Raw genomic sequence first — 18,989 nt, 5'->3', positions numbered from 1 at the left:
TAGGGATAAAACGATTTAAAAAACCGGCCAATGTTCAAGATTTGAATCCCTAAAGCCATCCCAACAGGCATACTTCCCACCCTCTAGAATCCACTCTGCCTCACCAGTGTGAGGCACCAAAAGACCTCTGAAAAGCACATTTAAAATCGGATCCATTTGCCAAGCTAGTGGTGTCTTTCTGTTACCCACCACACTCGCGGGGAGGCAGCCTGTCTGGGAAGTTGTTTGCAATTCATCTTGCATTGTGTGGTGCCCCTTCCCATAGAGGAAACCTGCTCATGTAAAAGAAGCAGCCACCGGGCTTCCCTGGTGGCGCAGTGGTTGGGAGTCCGCCTGCCGATGCAGGGGACGCGGGTTCGTGCCCTGGTCCGGGAAGATCCTGGGCCCGTGAGCCATGGCCTCTGGGCCTGCGCGTCCAGAGCCTGTGCTCTGCAACGGGAGAGGCCACAACAGTGAGAGGCCCGCCTAGCGCGCGTGCACGCACACACACACACACACACACACACACACACACACACACACACACACACACGAGGCCACCGTTGGGGGGCAGCACTTGTACTGCATCTTAAACACACCCTGAGTCATGAGGCAGCCCTCAGCCCTCAGCCCCCTGGGAGCGGCACTGCTCTCAAGGACTGAAGGGCCTGAGCACTCACAGGAAAACAATTTGTTGACCCCAGTCTAGGTTTGCACTTTTCAGTTTTTCAACTGACATTGGCAACAAAAGCCTCTGTATAGCCTATGCACCCAGTTCCAATTAAAACACCTTTGCAAATAAACCAGATTACATAGTCACCGACTCCTACAATGTCCGGGTCCCGAAAAATCAAATTCCCAAAGTGAATTCCTCAAAACTAACCTGAAATGTTACATATTTAACTTTTCCTAAGAATGGAAATGTGATATAACATCATCATTTACAAGGTGAAATTCAGGTACTAAGAAGAAGTAATAATACAATGAACACAGCAGTGTATAAAATCTGTTGATCAAAAATGACAATAAGATAAAAACAGACTAGTTGAGGGGCTAGCATTGTGAGATGACCAGCGGCTTTCTTCCTCATAGTTTTCTCTCTTTTTTTCATTTTTTAAAATTGAGGTATAGTTTTATGTACAATATTATATAAGTTTCAGGTGTACAACACAGTGATTCACAAATTTAAAGGCTATAACTCCATTGATAGCTATTATAAAATACTGGCTATATTCTCTGTGCTGTATAATATATCCTTGTAGCTTATTTATTTTATATATAGTAGCCTGTACCTCTTAACCCCCCACCCCTATCTTGCCCCTCCCCCTTCCCTCTCCCCAGTGGGAACCACTAGGTTGTTCCCTATATCTGAGTGTGTCTCTTTTTGTTTTACTCACTACTTTATTTTTTAGATTCCACATATAAGTGATAACATACAGTACTTGTCTTATTATTTCACTAAGCATAATAGCCTCCCAAGTCCATCCGCATCGTTGCAAATGGCAAATTTTCATTCTTTTTTCTGGCTGAGTACTATTCCATTGTATGTATATGTATATATGTGGATGTGTGTGTGTGTGTGTGTGTGTGTGTGTGTACACCACATCTTCTCTATCCATTCTTCTGTTGATGGACACTCAGGTGGCTTCCATGTCTTGGCTATTGTCAATAACACTGCTGTGTACGTTGGGGTGCAGGTATCTTTTTGAGTTAGGGTTTTTCTTTTTTTCTGATATATACCCAGGAATGGAATTGCGGGGTCATATGGTAGTTCTATGTTTAGTTTTTTGAGAAACCTCCATACTGTTTTCCACAGTGGCTGTACAATGTACGTCCCCACCAACGGCGTATGTGGGTTCCCTCTTCTCCTTCTATTTTTCCTTTTTCATTTTTTGGGAGGCAGTCTTCTCATTTTTATTTTTAAAAGGTTATTATAAATTGTTTTGGAAAGAATGCTTCCGTTGAAAGGCATAAGATAAAGGCAAATATATCTTGTCTAAAACTCGATAAAACAGGAGTAAAGTTCACGTCGGGCAGAATTTGCCCAGGCAGGGCCTGATTCTGTCCTTAGTGTGGGGAGCAGCACAGAAAGTTGCGTGCTGAGGGCAGGCCGGCTCCTCAAGAGAAGGGAACCCATGCCCAGTTTATCCTTCCAGCCCACCAATCAAATCAGTCATTTCACCTCTCAAGGGAAGAGTGGAGTAAGGGAGTAGAGAGAAACCAGGAGGGTTACCCTAATCACAAATGGAGATGGAAGGAAACATCTCAAATAGGCAAGATTCCTTCGGAAGAACAGATTCAAATGTAAAACTATGAAAAGGTGTACTAAGGCTTTGAAGAAAATAAACAAGGTGCTATGACAGACACCAACACTGCGATGAACCTATACATATGAAAGTTATTTTCAAAATGAGTGCTATGCACTTCTCCCCTTGCCCCGCAAGTTCATATGCTGAAGTCCTAACCCCAAATGTGAATGTATTCATACTTGGAGATAGGGCCTATAAGGAGATAATTACATTTAAAGGAGGTCATACAGCTACATGTAAAAGTATGAAATTAGAACACTCCCTAACACCACACACAAAAATAAACTCAAAATGGGTTAAAGACCTAAATGTAAGGCCAGACACTATCAAACTCTTAGAGGAAAACATAGGCAGAACACTCTATGACATAAATCACAGCAAGATCCTTTTTGACCTATCTCCTAGAGAAATGGAAATAAAAACACAAATAAACAAATGGGACCTAATGAAACTTAAAAGCTTTTGCACAGCAAAGCATACCATAAACAAGACCAAAAGACAACCCTCAGAATGGGAGAAAATATTTGCAAATGAAGCAACTGACAAAGGATTAATTTCCAAAATTTATAAGCAACTCATGCAGCTCAATAACAAAAAAACAAACAACCCAATCCAAAAATGGGCAGAAGAACTAAATAGACATTTCTCCAAAGAAGATATACAGATTGCCAACAAACACATGAAAGAATGCTCAACCTCATTAATCATTAGAGAAATGCAAATCAAAACTACAATGAGATATCATCTCACACCGGTCAGATTGGCCATCATCAAAAACTCTAGAAACAATAAATGCTGGAGAGGGTGTGGAGAAAAGGTAACCCTCTTGCACTGCTGGTGGGAATGTAAGTTGATACAGCCGCTATGGAGAACAGTATGGAGGTTCCTTAAAAAACTACAAATAGAACTACCATACGACCCAGCAATCCCACTCCTGGGCATATACCCTGAGAAAACCACAATTCAGAAAGACTCATGTACCAAAATATTCATTGCAGCTCTATTTACAATAGCCAGGACATGGAAGCAACCTAAGTGTCCATCAACAGATGAATGGATAAAGAAGATGTGGCACATATATACAATGGAATATTACTCAGCCATAAAAAGAAATGAAACTGAGTTATTTATAATGAGGTGGATGGACCTGGAGTCTGTCATACAGAGTGAAGTAAGTCAGAAGGAGAAAAACAAATACCGTATGCTAACACATATATATGGACTCTAAGGGAAAAAAATGTCATGAAGAGATTAGTGGTAGGACGGGAATAAAACACAGACTTACTCGAGCATGGACTTGAGGATATGGGGAGGGGGAAGGGTGGGCTGAGACGAAGTGAGAGAGTGGCAGGGACATATACACACTATCAAATGTAAATTAGATAGCTAGTGGGAAGCTGCTGCATAGCACAGGGAGATCACCTCTGTGCTTTGTGACCACCTAGAGGGGTGGGATAGGGAGGGTGGGAGAGAGGGTGATGCAAGAGGGAAGAGATATGGGAACATATGTATATGTATAACTGATTCAGTTTGTTGTAAAGGAAAAACTAACACTATTGTAAAACAATTATACTCCAATAAAGATGTTAAAAAAATAAAAAAATAAAAAAATAAAGGAGGTCATAATGGTGGAGCCCTGATACAGAGGATTAGCGCCCTCATCCAAAAAGGCACCAGAGTGCTCACTCTCTCCCCTGACACTTGCCCCTCAACAAAGAAGAGGTCATGTGAGCAGACAGAGATTTGGTGTTGCCTACAAGCTGAAAGAAGAGGCCTCAGAATGAAACCTACCTTGTCAGCATCTTAATCTTCAACTTCCCAGCCTCCAGAACTGTGAGAAATAAATTTCTGTTGTTTGAGCCACCCAGTCTGTGGTATTTTCTTATGGCAGCCAGAGCAGACCAATACAATGAGAAGGGAACTCTTTTCTTTCTATCTTACCTATCTATCTATCTATCTATCGATCGATCGATCAATCTACCTGCAAGAGAAATTTTATATATATATATATATATATATATATATATATATATATATATGGAAATGTAGAAAGCTTATGACATGTAACTACAAATTTTTATATTTATCTTCATAGTGCCTATTAAATGAACAGCATTGTTAGAACATGATATAAACCATAAGCTGAGCTAGATTATAAAGGTTCTTCTTACTGTGAAATTAAAATGTGGGTCCCTTAAAAGTTAGATGTAAGGCTTCCCTGGTGGCACAGTGGTTGCGAGTCCGCCTGCCGATGCAGGGGACACGGGTTGGTGCCCTTGTCCGGGAAGATCCCACATGCCGCGGAGCGACTGGGCCCGTGAGCCATGGCCGCTGAGCCTGCGCATCTGGACCCTGTGCTCCACAACTGGAGAGGCCACAACAGTGAGAGGCCCGCGTACCGCAAAAAAAAAAAAAAAAAAAAAAAAAAAAAGTTAGATGTATACATTATTTTCAAGATTGAGTTTTGAATTAATGTCCTGTCTCAAATAATACTGCAAACAATCAATGTAGACTTTTCATTGCTTACTTACTCAGTTGCTTCTCTGTTGGGAACTCTTCTCATGGAGAAAGCCACCATCGCTTTGAAGAGATATTCTTCATTTGTATCCCAGGCATACTGAAAGAGAAGTAAAACCGAAGGTAAAGTGAAGAGGCATGGGGTAAAAATTGGTCCATTGGGTTCTAACCGTGGCCACACTGGTCTTGTGTGTGTGTGTGTGTGTGTGTGTGTGTGTGTGTGTCTGTCTGTCTGTCTGTCTGTTTGCACCTCTCTCTCATCTTCCTCATACAATAAAGACTGGAGACCATGATAAATCACGTCACCATAATGTTCAGGGTAGATTTTCCTGGCTATTCTATCATTGTAAGTGTGGTGTGTTTCCCATTGCATTACCTTCTTCCAAATCTGCAGGATTAGTAGCCAGTCAACAAATTGGTCATTTGGACATCTCATCCTGGACATAAACAGTTGATTCCCTTCTTTCCTTTCACCTTTCCCTCATAAACTGACTCCCCTTCTCAGCTTCCTTCCCTTTATTAACACCGGTACAATTTTACTTTTTACGTTCTTCACTGAAAACTTGAGTGTATTATGGGCCGAACTGTACCCCCTTACAAAGACATTCATATGTTAAAATCCTAACCCCCCAGGACCTCAGAAAGGAACCATATGTGGAGATAGCGTCTTTACAGAGGTGATGAGGTTACAATTAGATCGCTAGGGTGGGCCCTAATCCAATATGACGGGTGTCCTTGTCAGAACAGGAGATCTGTCATACAGAGGGAAGACGTGTAGACACGGGGAGAAGACAGCCATCTAGAAGCCAAGGTGGGAGGCCTGGAACACATCCCTCCCTCACGGCACTCAGAAGGAACCGACCCTGCTGACACCTTGATCTTGGACTTCCAGCCTCCAGAATGAGAGAAAACACATTTCTGTTGTTGAAGCCACTCAACCTGTGGAACCGTGTCACAGCAGCCCTAGCAAACCGGAGTGGCTGACCCCACATTTTAGGTGGTGATCCAGCGCAACTGGAGAAAATCACAAAACAGGTTTGGTGGCTTAACTCTAAACTCATGATGACCTACTCCCCAATTGCCTGCGATCCCCTTAGGGTTCGCCACCAGTTCTCTCTCTCTCACGGTTCACAAGGACTATTTCAAAGCTCCTTCAGGCCGCCCCAAACCTCAGTGCTTCCCTCAAACCTCACTCTCACTAGGCGCTCTTGTTTGACAAGTTACTGATACACCTCGAGCCACCCACTTACACTCCCCCGCCCTCCTGACACCAAGAACAAAACTTCCTCCATAGGCACGTGTCTTATCCACATCCTCCCCCGAAGGGCCGCATGTGGTGTTGCTCCTCCGGTCAACGGCTGTTCTGTCCACCTCTGTTAGGAACGCTTCCATTCGGCCCTTCCCGGGATCTAAACAATACAGTCTCCCCGTCTCTTCTGTGCATTCGGTGCTGACTGGAGGCTGTCCATTGACTATGAACTATGCTCAAGTCTTTCCCATGAAAACAACCGCAAAACTAAATCACTTTATTCAGTCCTCCTTCTTCTACCCATTGCTGTCTCTCTCCTGCCCTTCACAGCCAAAATTCCCAAAGGAGTGGTCCATCCTTCTGTCTTTACATGGTCACTGCCCACTTACTCTTTTTTTGTCTGATATAAATTTATTTATTTTATTTATTTTGGGCTGCGTTGGGTCTTCGATGTTGTGCGTGGGCTTGTCTCTAGCTGCGGCGAGCAGGGGCTACTCTTCACAGCGGTGAGCGGGCCTCTCATTGCGGTGGCTTCTCTTGTTGCGGAGCACGGGCTCCAGGCACGCGGGCTCTAGAGCGCAGGCTCAGTAGTTGCGGCACACGGGCTTAGCTGTTCCACGGCATGTGGGATCTTTCCGGACCAGGGCTCAAACCCGTGTGCCCCGCATCGGCAGGCAGATTCTTAACCACTGCGCCACCAGGGAAGCCCCACTGCCCACTTATGCTTCACCTCCTCCACCATCTGCCTTCCAATCCCTCCACTCCACAGAGCAGCTCTCTCACGTTACCAATGACCTTCACGTTGCTCAACACAATGAGCAGTTGTCAGTCACGCCTCGCTTGGCCTCTCAACGGCATTGGATGCTCTTGAACAGTCCCTTCATCTGAAAGCACTCTCTCCCTTTCGTGATACGGCATCGGCCTGGTTTTCCTCCTGCCCCTCTGCCTCCTTTGCAGGTTCAGCCTCCTCTACAAGGGCTTTAAGCCTTCGAGAATCGCTAAACTCAAGGCTAGCCCCTCTCCTCTTGCCACCCCACCCACCCCACCCCACCCCCCCGGCTTTCTCCCTCAGCACTGTCATGACCACCTCAGTGCGGGTGACGCAGGAATGTATATCTCAAGCCAGCTCTGTCCTTGCCAGTTTGTCAATAATACCTCAAACTCAGTAAGTCCAAAATTAAAGCCATGGTTTGCTTGTTGGTTCTTGGTTCCCTGACTCATAAATGGGCCAGCATGCATCCAGTTGCATAATTAGGAACAAAAGCTTACCCTTGACCCCTCGTCCTCTCGTCCTTGTCACCCCATCCCCGGGGCTCTCAAATCCCTTCACTGCCCCCTCTCCCCACTAACACACCATACTCCAAATAGCCATCCTCTCCCCCCTGCACTCCTCCACTGCCTCCCGACGGGCTCCTCCTCTCTACTCCAGTCCCCTTGACTCTGTCTGCCACACCGTGGCCAAAGTGTCTTGTAAACACAAATTCTGTCATGACACCCCTTCCACGAAACTCCTCGTTGCTTTAAAGATTTTATCAAGGACTTCCCTGATGGTGCAGTGGCTAGCAGTCCGCCTGCCAACGCAGGGGACACGGGTTCGAGCCCTGGTCCAGGAGGACCCCACACGCCGTGGAGCAACTGAGCCCGTGTGCCACAACTACTGAGCCTGCGCTCTAGAGCCTGTGAGCCGCAGCTACTGAGCCCACGTGCCACAACGACTGAGCCTGCGTTCTAGAGACCGCGTGCCACAACTACGGAACCCGGCGTGCCTAGAGCCCGTGCTCTGCAACAAGAGAAGCCATCGCGATGAGAAGCCCATGCGCAGCAACAAAGAGTAGCCCCCGCTCGATGCGACTAGAGAAAAGCCCGTGCACAGCAACGAAGACCCAACGCAGCCAAAAATAGATAGATAGTTAGATACAAGAACTTTTAAAAAAATAAAAGGTAATATCAAAACTCCTCACCACAGTCCACACACTGTGTGGCCTGACCCTCCTTCCTCTCGAAGCTCACCATGCGCCGTGCCCCTCCTCACTGCGCCGCTTCCAGGCACCTTGACCTTCCTTCCACCCTTCGCTCTCCGCAGGTTCTTCCCTGTAATACGCCTTTGCCTGTGCTGGTCCCTCCACCCTCTTTCCTTTCGTCCCCTGGTTCGCTGTGACTCACGCGTTAGACCTCACAGCAGATGCCAGGTACTAGACGGCCCCTCATGAGGCCAAAGCCCCTATGTACTTCTCCTCCCTGTCATGCCTGTCGAGATTACACACTTGCATTTGGTTCATTTATATGCAACCAATTCCACTACGATGATAAGCTCCCCGAGGGCAAGGACAAGCCTGGTTTTAGCTGCACTGCACCCCCGGCATCCAGCACGGTGCCTGCCCTCAGAGGATCCTGGGACAAGCAACCCTACGCACTGGCAGAGATGGTGGATTCTGCACTCAGACCGCCTGGGTTCAAACCTGACCCCTGCGCCTTGCTGACTTGAGATCTTGAGTAGGCCACGCAATGTCTTTGCGCCTCAGTTTTCTCATCCACCGAATGAGAATGGGAATACCCATGCCACCTTCCTCCAAGGGTTGCTGTCAGGGCTAAATGAGCTGATGTGAGCAAAGTGATTAGAAGGGTCCCAGCCAGAAAGTAAACTAAGTTCTCAAGGAACGCTGGCTGTTAGAATGATTATTACTCACTGAGCGAACAAAACGGTGGACTGCCCTGCAAACTGAAAACTTCCAAGTGTCTTTAGCACTCTTTTATCATCTCTAGCCTGAGGCGACTTACTGTCACCTTCTATTGGGGGAAAACTGTCACAGACCATATGCCGGGAAAACCGAAACCAGAATGACACAGCTCCCTCTCATTAATCCCACAGTCTTTACTGTTCCTATAGCTACCGGAGCCCCATGAGTAATTTTTAAACTTCAATTTCATAAGCATATATTTCATGTTATTACTCTGATATCTGAGAAGAACTGAAGGAACCTCGCCTGAGAACTGGAACATTTTATGCTACGAAAGATCTCACGTGGGGGAAACACGCCCTCCTTTCCACGATGAGAAAAGTCACCGACAAAGTTCAAATGACCACAAGGGTGAGAAGCAGAGCTCCACGCATACCGGAGAGCCTGACTCAGGCCCCTTTGCTCCTCTCTGCTAGGCTGCAACGTGCAGGCTTGCAAAGTTGTTTTCGCGAGTACAGGACTTCACTTCTTTTCCAGCATACACTGCAGATTAAATACTTCAGGCAAAATCACTTTATTCACAATTTCGATTTTACTGCAATCCTTTTGCTTTAAGAAAATATCAGATTTGAGGTCTTTAGACGCCCATCTATACAAGTTTAAGATAACTACGCAGAGAAAGCAGTGTTAATAGCAAACAAAAATTTAAAAGAACATAACACGTTTCTTCACTTACTGCTTTATCTCCCAGAGCTGTTCTGAGACTAAGTCTCACTTTAAAAGCATTTTCTGCATCTGCCAGAGAGAAAAAACAGAGAGAGCGCACTATATGATGATAAAATCTGCCAAAATGGAACCTGATAAATCCTAATATTTAATGCAACTCGAATCAACAGAATTGCAAGTAAACTGCCCCGGATACTCCTGAAAGTTGAACTGCAATCATCTTAAATGGTGGCAATTTTTATTTCAAACTCATAAAACATCCACAGGCTCAACTTTCAAGCCATGACACGACGGCAGATTTAGAAAAATAAAGAAGTCTTTCAGGCAGAGACTTGTCAATCATTTAGAAAACTGTTCGTCTATTTTGAAGTTTCAAGGCTTACGTACCTGGTTGACAGAGTTCGGCGTGAATAGCAGTCACTAGAAAAAAGAGCAGCCACAACATTCTTTCAAAGTGGAAAACACAAGGCAAACGGAGGGAAAAAAAAATCCACCCTTCACTTAAAGCTGCCTTAGCCATTCGGTGACCCGGATTAGAATATCAGACAAACAAGCAAGCCACCACCTAAAAGGTTTAATGATTAACCCCCATCATCCGGGCTAATACTTTGAGAGAAGCAGCCCATCTCCTGTCAGTTATTTACGTTGGAAAACAGATTAAAACAGATTAGCTGTCCTTTCCAAATTCTACCTCCAAAGAATGTTTTCTCTGCTGACCCCAAAGTCGGAACCCTCCCCGCCACCTTTCTTCTGTTGTTGTCTGGTTAAATGCACGGTGGAAAGAATTAGTCCTTTCTGGAGGTTCACCTAGGCATGGACTTCCCATCTTTTCAGGGCTGAAATATCTCTGGCGTATAGATAGACTATCTTAATTTAGGAAACAAACACCACTCCTTTCTATCTCTGGTGAACAAAGGACACCCTTCCGAGACTGGCCTCATTAGACGCTCACCTCCGCAGGTCAACATTCAGGAGAGTTTCCAATTCAAAGAGAATGGTTTTGCTCAGCGCTAAGCTCTGGTAGTTGTGTAAAATCAAAAGTTAATGATGTACAGCAGTGCTATCCAATGGAACGTTCTGTGGTGATGGGAATGTTCTATATCTGCACTATACAATATGTACACGATACGGACGCCACTAGGCATAGGTGGCTGTTGAGCACTTGAAATGGGGCTAGTGCTGCTGAGAAAATGAATCTGTATTAAGTTAATTTAAGTAGAAACATGCGGCTAAGCAAGTGCATTATTGCTCAGCGCAGCTACACGACAGTAATTAGGAGCTACCTACCGACCATGAACTAGCTTTGCTGAATTATTTCTCTAGTCCTCAAAACAGCACCCCACAGTTGCTCTGGTATAATCATCTTACATACGAGCAGACCGAGAATCCAGTATTTAAGGCGTTGGTGGCAACAGGGAGTGGACCGGGGGTCACTTTACCAGCCTGGATGACTTACGCTGCACCCCTATCTCCGCCACACTGAGCCCGACTGTGTCTCGGGGTCATCACTGATCAAAACTGAAATTGTAACGAAACCTCAGAGAGGCTCTGAGGACTACGGCAGTGAGTGGAGCGGAACCTTTCCCCTAGCGGGCATTCTACAGGTGCCAATCAAGCCCCCCAGCGGGTCAGTGTCAGGACTTTCCCCTCTACCACACCGCCTCTGCACGTGTCCAGTCTCCAGATTCCACCTCGTTGCTCGAAAGCCATGAATGGAAAAATTAGATCGGGTGACCCCGCTGTTAAACAGAAAATCTGGATTTCTAAAGCAGCAGCAAGAAAAACAGCAACAGCTACACTTCTCATTTCCCCTTCCTGGCTAGGGTGATAGCTTATCATAGGTGACCCACTGCTGTTGGCTGACCCCACTTCAGGAGCTTTCCCTCGTCTCCTTCACCTTGGTTGCCAGGGCACAGAGTCGGGAAAAGTTGTACCAGGGAGAGAAGTGGCCAAAAGTTAGCCCAGCCATTCCAGAAATTTCACTATTCGATGAAACGGAAATTTCCTAGAAGGAAGGGCCCGCATACCTGACCCCTGAAAACAAAGTCAGACTACATGAAGTTATCTTAGGAAACGTTAGACTAGATAAAGGCATCCTGGGGGCGGGGAGGGAATAGACAGAGACCTTAACAGAGCTGATTACTTACATCAAGGAACAAAGCCCTATTCTGGAGATAGAAATCTGATCGGGCCTTCTTTTAGCCTTAAAACTTCATAAAAATATCAAATGTCTCTCTTTTGCTTTTACTTAGTCACTTATGTGACGAGGATTGAAGACAGTAAAATGCTGAGTTTTTGTCAGTGTAAGCCACTCATTTGAAAAGAGAAGAAAATCTCTTCTCTTTTCAATTATGATTTGTCAATGTTTGTTGTCTCATTTTTAAAAATAGAAAAAAGAACAATAGAAGTTCTGTACAGAAAATACAGAGAAGCAAAAAGAGAAAAGTACAAAATACCCATAATACTACCCCCATGGACGACCAATGTGAATATATTTTAATAGTTGAAACACACCTTCCTTAGTCTTGGATCTTCTTGTATATTCTCGTGTGATGTTATTTTTTTTTTTTGTCTCACCGTAGTGGCCCTATGGGAACAGGGAAACATCAGGGTGGCAATCACATGGGCCCTTGTCTTCTTCCTCACCCTGAAGGGAAAGCTGTTCCTCCACAGGATCTGGTGAGTCGCTTTATTTTTATTTATTTATTTATTTATGCATGCGTGCATGCATGCATACACGCATGCATGCCGCGCTGTCTGGCTTGTGGAATCTTACTTCCCCGACCAGGGATCAAACCCGTGCCCTAGGGAATGAAAGTGCGGAGTCCTAACCACTGGATGGCCAGGGAATTCCCTGGTGAGTCACTTTAAATTTGATAGATCATGAGCTATATCAAATTTATTTTATTCCTAGTTTACTGAAAATTCCCTTTATTGAACTGTATTCAATAACCTATATTGAATTGTTTCACCTGCCTTTTCAGTATCTATTAATATGATCCGAGAATTTTTACCATTTGGTACATTATAGTTTAAAATTTCTTTACGTTGATCCAACCCTTAGCTAAGCTCAGTTTGATGATTTCTAACATGCTTCTGGACTTAGTTGCTGTGTTTTTCTTTCTTTAGGTTTTTAAATCCATGTTTGTAGAAGAATATTTAGGTTCCTTTTCAAGTGCTGATTCTTTTTTCCAGCCCCCGTATTACCATGTTGAAAATGGTACAGAAAGATTTCTAACATTGTCTATGTTTACAAATACTTGAAAATGTAGAAGACATAAAATATTCAGAGTTGAAGATTCTGGACCATACATATTTCGGAGGAAGAGTTCTTTTAAAATTTTCTTATACTGTCATTAATTTCATGTTTCGTATTTCTTTCTGAGTCCCTTTTCGCTGTTTACAATATCCAAGAAAATCATTCATTTCATTAAGATTTTCCAGTTTTCTCATGGACTGATTCATACAATATCCCATAAAATACTCCATTCATTGTTACATTCCCTTTATATTTTCTAGTTATATATTAATTTTTTTCTCACTGCCCCTTTGTCTTGCATTTAATTTTTAATTCCTTTCTTTCTGCTTTCTGATTCATCCATCTTTACATTTATTAAGTCTTTACTCTTTCTGCCATACTGGTTTTCTTGTTCTTTTTATAACTCTTGAGTTGGCTAGTAGGCTTATTTATTTTTAATCTTTCTCAGTTAATGTGAAAATATCTGTGGCTATGAATTCTCCTTGGAGTACTGTTCTGGCCACATGACATAAGAAGTACAGACGTACAGTGATCTCATTCTATTTGCTAAATAGTCTATAATTACAGTTTTAATTTTTCTATACCCCAGTATTTGCTCAGAAGAGTACTTGTCATTAGCAAAAGAAACAGCAGCCAAAAATGAAATGATTAAAAATATTGACTTTTATAGGTCCTGTCAGATGAATAGAGAGAGAAAACGTATAATGATAAAATAAGACACCGTCAATAACTTGACTTAAACTATGAAGACTCTTACAAGGTCTGGATCACTTGGAACATGCTCAAAATGATTTAACAACTAAAGAGCTCGCGAGTTCAATAAAAGAGGTGGAACACAGAACTAGATGCTATTGTTCTTGCCTCTCAACATATTGGGGTTTCTTTCTTCCACTTTTCAAAATCCTGTACATACTTAGCCTTTATTTTCATGCACAATTTTAAGTATTAAACCTCCAGAGGGGGAGGAGATGTGGGAGCATGTGTGTATGTATAACTGATTTAGTTTGTTGTAAAGGGAAAACTAACACACTATTGTAAAACAATTATACTCCAAAAAAAAAAAAAAAAAAAAAAAAACCTCCAGAGAATTTGTCTCAAACCTGCTGCATACAATGCTCATTTCAGCAATTTCACAAATAGGAGCTTAAAAATGTATCAGTAACAGTGGTAATGATGGCAAATACAGCATTTCCAATCATTCTGAACAGGGTCCTATTTACTGCCCATGTTTAGAGTTTAGAGAGCACAGATTTAAAAGTTGAGACTACTGTCGCCATGTGCAATAGGAAAGGCACTGAGTCTCCTGAGACAGGAAAGAGAAATTGATTTCTCTGTGCTTTCTCATACTCCACAACACTTCCGGAAAGCAGTTTCTCGGCACATAACTATTGATCTACTGCTCTGGAGGGTGAATTAAATATGAGATCACACAAAAAGAAAACAGTGAGTTGTTCTTTTGATTCACACAAGATGCCTTTTAAAGTACATCAGAGTCGGAAACGCATGTGGGGGATTATGTACGCTCCATTGACCTGCAATAAAACAAGATGTAGCAGGGAGAACCAATGTAGCTTTTAAATTTTGAAGCTGCTTGTTCTGTTTCATTGTCACAAACAGGTATTTTGTAAACCTATACAACCTTGAACACTGTGAGCTTTCATTTTTTTATCTGTAAACATCTTAACCACTATTACAGGTCTATCTCAATGATCACCTCCTTCGAGAAATCTTTCTTGTCTTTTGTTTTTCTTATAGATTTTTAGCTGTTACTAGTTGTTGTGGACTTGTCTAATCTACTAACTTTTTATTCTCTCTTTGTCCTGTGTTCCCATAGCATTTTGTTCACATTTGTTCACGGATCTATTGCCAACATGATTTGCTTTTGGGTCCTACAAATTTTAAGCTCCTGGAGGGCAGGGACTATATTTGGTTCCATTTGCATTTCTCATGGCCCATGAATATTTGATAATTTAATAACACTGAATTGACTTATTTGAATCATAAATGGGCAGTTTAAGGAGCTCAAGACTGTGGAAATGAAGTATCACGAGGTACACTGCAATTTTTTGGACATTCCCAGCCAGAGAAAAACTACTCCCAGTATCTTTGATAAACAAGGAACCCTGGGCTTTGGAAAATTTTTGTCTCCACTCCCGTACCTCATGCCCTTTTTAAGATGAGAAAAAAACCTGAAGCTACGATATTCGAAGGCTCATCAAATTTTGTAGGTTAATCAACAACTGTAACCATTATGAACCTTGCCTTTTTTTCACACAGGGTAACAGTTTTCTAGTTCAGAGAAAGTTAATCACTAATGTTTGGAAATAAAGATTAATTCAGACAAACTGAGTGAGTGTAACTCTGCCAACTTTATATTCCTAAGGTAGCAATTTAAAGGACGGTTTCATAAACAGGATGCATGTGTGCCTGTCTGAGTGTCTCATCTGCAATGAAGACCAATACATTAAAATAAGTCCTACGTAGAAGGTAAATTGCTGCAGCTACTATGGAAAACAGTACTCAGGTTCCTTAAAAAACTAAAAATAGAGCTACCATAGGATCCAGCAATCCTACTCCTGGGCATATATCCGGAAAAGATGAAAACTCTAATTTGAAAAGATACATGCACCCCAGTGTTCACAGCAGCACTATTTGCAATAGCCAAGGCATGGAAGCAACCCAAGTGCCCATCAACAGCCGACAGGCTTAAGAAGATGTGGTATCGATACACAATGGAATATTACTCAGCGATAAAAAAGAATGAAATATTGTCATGTGCAGCAATGTGGACGGACCTAGAAAATATCATACGAAGTGAAGCAAGGCAGACAGAGGAAGACAAATGTTATATGATATCACTTATATGTGGAATCTAAAAAATAATACAAATGAATCTTTATACAAAACAAAGACTCACAGACATAGGAAAGAAACTTATGGTTACCAAAGGGGAAAAGTGGGGGATAAATTAGGAGTATGTGATTAACAGATACACGCCACTATACATAAAATGGATAAGCAACAAGGATTTACTGTATACCACAGGGAACTATATCCAATATTTTGTAATAAACTATAATGGAAAATAATCTGAAAAAATATATGTAACTGAATCACTTTGCTGTACACCTGAAACTAACACATTGTAAACCAACTATACTTCAATGAAAATAAATAAATAAAATTAATTTTAAAAATAAAAATTGAAAAAAAATAAGTCCCATGTAGTAAAAACAAGACTTTACTGACATTTCTTCCTGAATGTTTAACTCTTTCCAACTTTGCTTGGGTATTATATTAAGAGTTTTCTTGGGACTTCCCTGGTGGTGTGGTGGTTAAGAATCCGCCTGCCAATGTAGGGGACACAGGTTCGAGCCCTGGTCTGGGAAGGTCCCACATGCCATGGAGCAACTAAGCCCGTGTGCCACAACGACAGAGCCTGCGCTCTAGAGCCCGCGAGCCACAACTACTGAGCCTGCGTGCCACAACTACTGAAGCCCATGTGCCTAGAGCCCGTGCTCCGCAACAAGAGAAGCCACCGCAATGAGAAGCCCGCGCACCACAACGAAGAGTAGCCCCAGCTCACCGCAACCAGAGAAAGCCCGTGCCCAGCAATGAAAACCCAACGCAGCCAAAATAAATAAATTTTTTTTTAAAAAAAGAGTCTTCTCACAGTTTTGACAAGTCATGATATTCTTTCTAGGCTAAAGATGATTGTAATCATGCTTATGGAGTAGTAGTTTCCATTCTTAGTCTTATATCTGGCTGCCAGTTAGTGTCACCCAGTCACATTTAGCCCTGCCAACAGGTACCGCCTTTACCAACCTCTACAAAGAGGTAGAGGGGCCATGTATCTTTCAGGTTAGATGCTCTCATTTTCATAACAGAATTTTAAGCTACCCTCATTCTGCTTGATAATACAAAGCATATGAAGTAATCAACACATCAAAGTTTCTGCCCTTAAGTTTTGGCCAGTGACGGTGACCCTGATCTTTCTACTGTCTGAAATCATCAAAAACTTACAGTACGAAATGTTGTTTTTGAAGACCGCCTAAAACACGTGCCTGCAAGACCTCTATTACTACAAATCAGAGATGCCAGATAGGTTGTTGCAACCACTCATTCTTGGACCCACAGCAGACATTGTTAATCTATTACAGAACATTTCCCTTCGGAGCCTGGACTCAGCCACAAAACTTCCCAATGCAGTCATTCAGTCAGTCGACATGTGAGCTAAAACTTACTTACCATCGTGGGGAACGATGATCTAAACGCTGCCCTGCCTAAGCCATACCACTGAGGGCCTGTGATCTCAAATAAACAGGAAAGTTTGGGTGGTTCATAAAATTGATTTAATTGTGCTTCGCGACTGTGGCAACAGTTTACATTGAGGGGACCTGTATGAAACTCTTTATGACACTTACACTTTATGACACTTGTTTTCTACTTAGTTCATAGCATCATTACAATGAGGAATCAGGATTTCCGCTGGGACTAAAAATCAAGAAAAACTGTGCTTCTCAAAAACAAACAAATGAACATGCAGGGTATTATGCTAAGTGAAATAAGCCAGACAGAGAAAACAAATACCATAGGATCTCACTTATATGCGGAATCTAAAAAACACACATACAAACAAAAAAACCAAAAACCGAACTCAGCCTTCCCTGGTGGCGCAGCGGTTGAGAGTCTGCCTGCCGATGCAGGGGAGACGGGTTCGTGCCCCGCTCGGGGAAGATCCCACATGACGCGGAGCGGCTGGGCCCGTGAGCCATGGCCGCTGAGCCTGTGCGTCCGGAGCCTGTGCTCCCCAACGGGAGAGGCCACAAGAGTGAGAGGCCGGCGTACCACACAAAAAAACAAACTAACAAAAAAACCCGAACTCACAGATACAGAGAACAGACTGGTGGTTGCCAGAGGCAGGGGGGTGGGTGTGGGTAAAATGGGTGAAAGTGGCGAAAAGCTACAAACTTCCAGTTATATTGATACAATAAATAAGCCATGGGGATGCAATGTACAGAAAGGTGACTACAGTTAATTTATACTGTGGTGTGTATTTGAAAGTTGCAAAGAGAGTAAACCTTTAAAGGTCTCATCACAAGAAAAAAATTTGTAACTATGTGTGGATGTTAACTAGACTTATCGTGGTGATCATTTCACAATTATATAAATATTGAATCATTATGTGTGCCCCTGAAACCAATAAACTGTAACATGTCAATTATACCTCAATTTAAAAAAAGAGAGACCAACACTTACCAAGTCCTTTTCCACCTATAACCGAACCCCTTACCACATCTTCCCTAACTTTTCTTGTCCCATCCAAACCCAAGCTGGGGAACTTCAGCCTATAAGCTCCTTGAAGTTTGTCTTGTCACTGGAACATAGTACTCCATAACTATGACTTCAATGAATGAATAACTGAATGGCTAATGGAAAGTGCTTTTCCCCTAGGAGTGCCCACTCAGAGGTTTCTGGACAGGAAAAAAATAAATAAATAAAGCTGGTAATAACCTCTTCGTTTGTTTCCTGTGGACCCAGAATGGTAAATGGAGAGAGTAAAGAAAATTAATCTCAAAGTAGGGGGCCAGAAGCAGAAATCTAAGTGTGGTGTTGTCTCCACAGCTCCTAGACAGCAGGAGGGCACTAGGTACCTTAAAAAGTCGCCTGAAGGAGACATCCATCAGGAGGTAGAGGAGTGTGCTTACTCCATGCAGCCGGCTAGCATTTTAAGTCGGCTGGGAAGCTGGTAGGAACACAGTTCCAGCTGGTCCTCAGTTACGTTTCCTATCCGGTTTCTGCTCTTGGAGTTGTGGTGTTTGGAACTGGGAGAAATATGAAGAAAATCCATTTTTAGGCGAGGGGCAGAGATCCGCAGGCTCGCCTTACCCTATACGCGCCACTAACATCTAGCTCCGAGACCTGGGCGATTTTCTCCTGAAATTCGTGAGCCCCGGCCGCTTCTCTGCGGCTTCCCAGGACCAGGCTCGGCCAGCAGAGGGAGAGCAGGAGGAATGGACCGGGCCAGAGTCCAACCAGAAGGGGATGGCCTGGGAACCCAGGGAGTGGCCAGGACGGCATGCAGGGAAATGCGCATGCGCGGAGTTAGCGTGATCCATGGGGACCTCAGGGTCGTACCGCGCAGCATGGGAGGAGCGCCGGAATTGGCCAGGACACAGGGGCGTGGAATACCGAGGGGATGGAATGTAACCGGGCTTAAGGGGCGGGGTCTGGACACCGTGGGAAGGAGCGTCAGCGACGGCCACTTCGGG

The 18,989-nt window shown here is 43.5% G+C and overlaps 1 protein-coding gene across 1 annotated transcript in view; it reads right to left on the bottom strand.

Annotated features, from left to right (window-relative positions):
* Window positions 1–9,977, bottom strand: part of CLTRN (collectrin, amino acid transport regulator) — a 41,074-nt gene extending 31,097 nt beyond the window's left edge. Inside the window, exons 1-3 of the mRNA XM_067024172.1 lie at window positions 9,846–9,977; window positions 9,469–9,527; window positions 4,820–4,905 (exon numbers count right to left, since the gene is read on the bottom strand). Coding sequence (XP_066880273.1) covers window positions 4,820–4,905; window positions 9,469–9,527; window positions 9,846–9,903 — 203 coding nt within the window. The 5' untranslated portion in view covers window positions 9,904–9,977. The remainder of the gene's footprint in view (window positions 1–4,819; window positions 4,906–9,468; window positions 9,528–9,845) is intronic.
* Between the last annotated feature and the right edge of the window lie 9,012 nt (window positions 9,978–18,989).

Source organism: Kogia breviceps, chromosome X, assembly GCF_026419965.1.
Source record: "Kogia breviceps isolate mKogBre1 chromosome X, mKogBre1 haplotype 1, whole genome shotgun sequence".
NCBI lineage: Eukaryota > Metazoa > Chordata > Mammalia > Artiodactyla > Physeteridae > Kogia > Kogia breviceps.
Note: the sequence above shows the minus strand (reverse complement) of the source record. Positions and strands in the feature narration are given on the sequence as shown.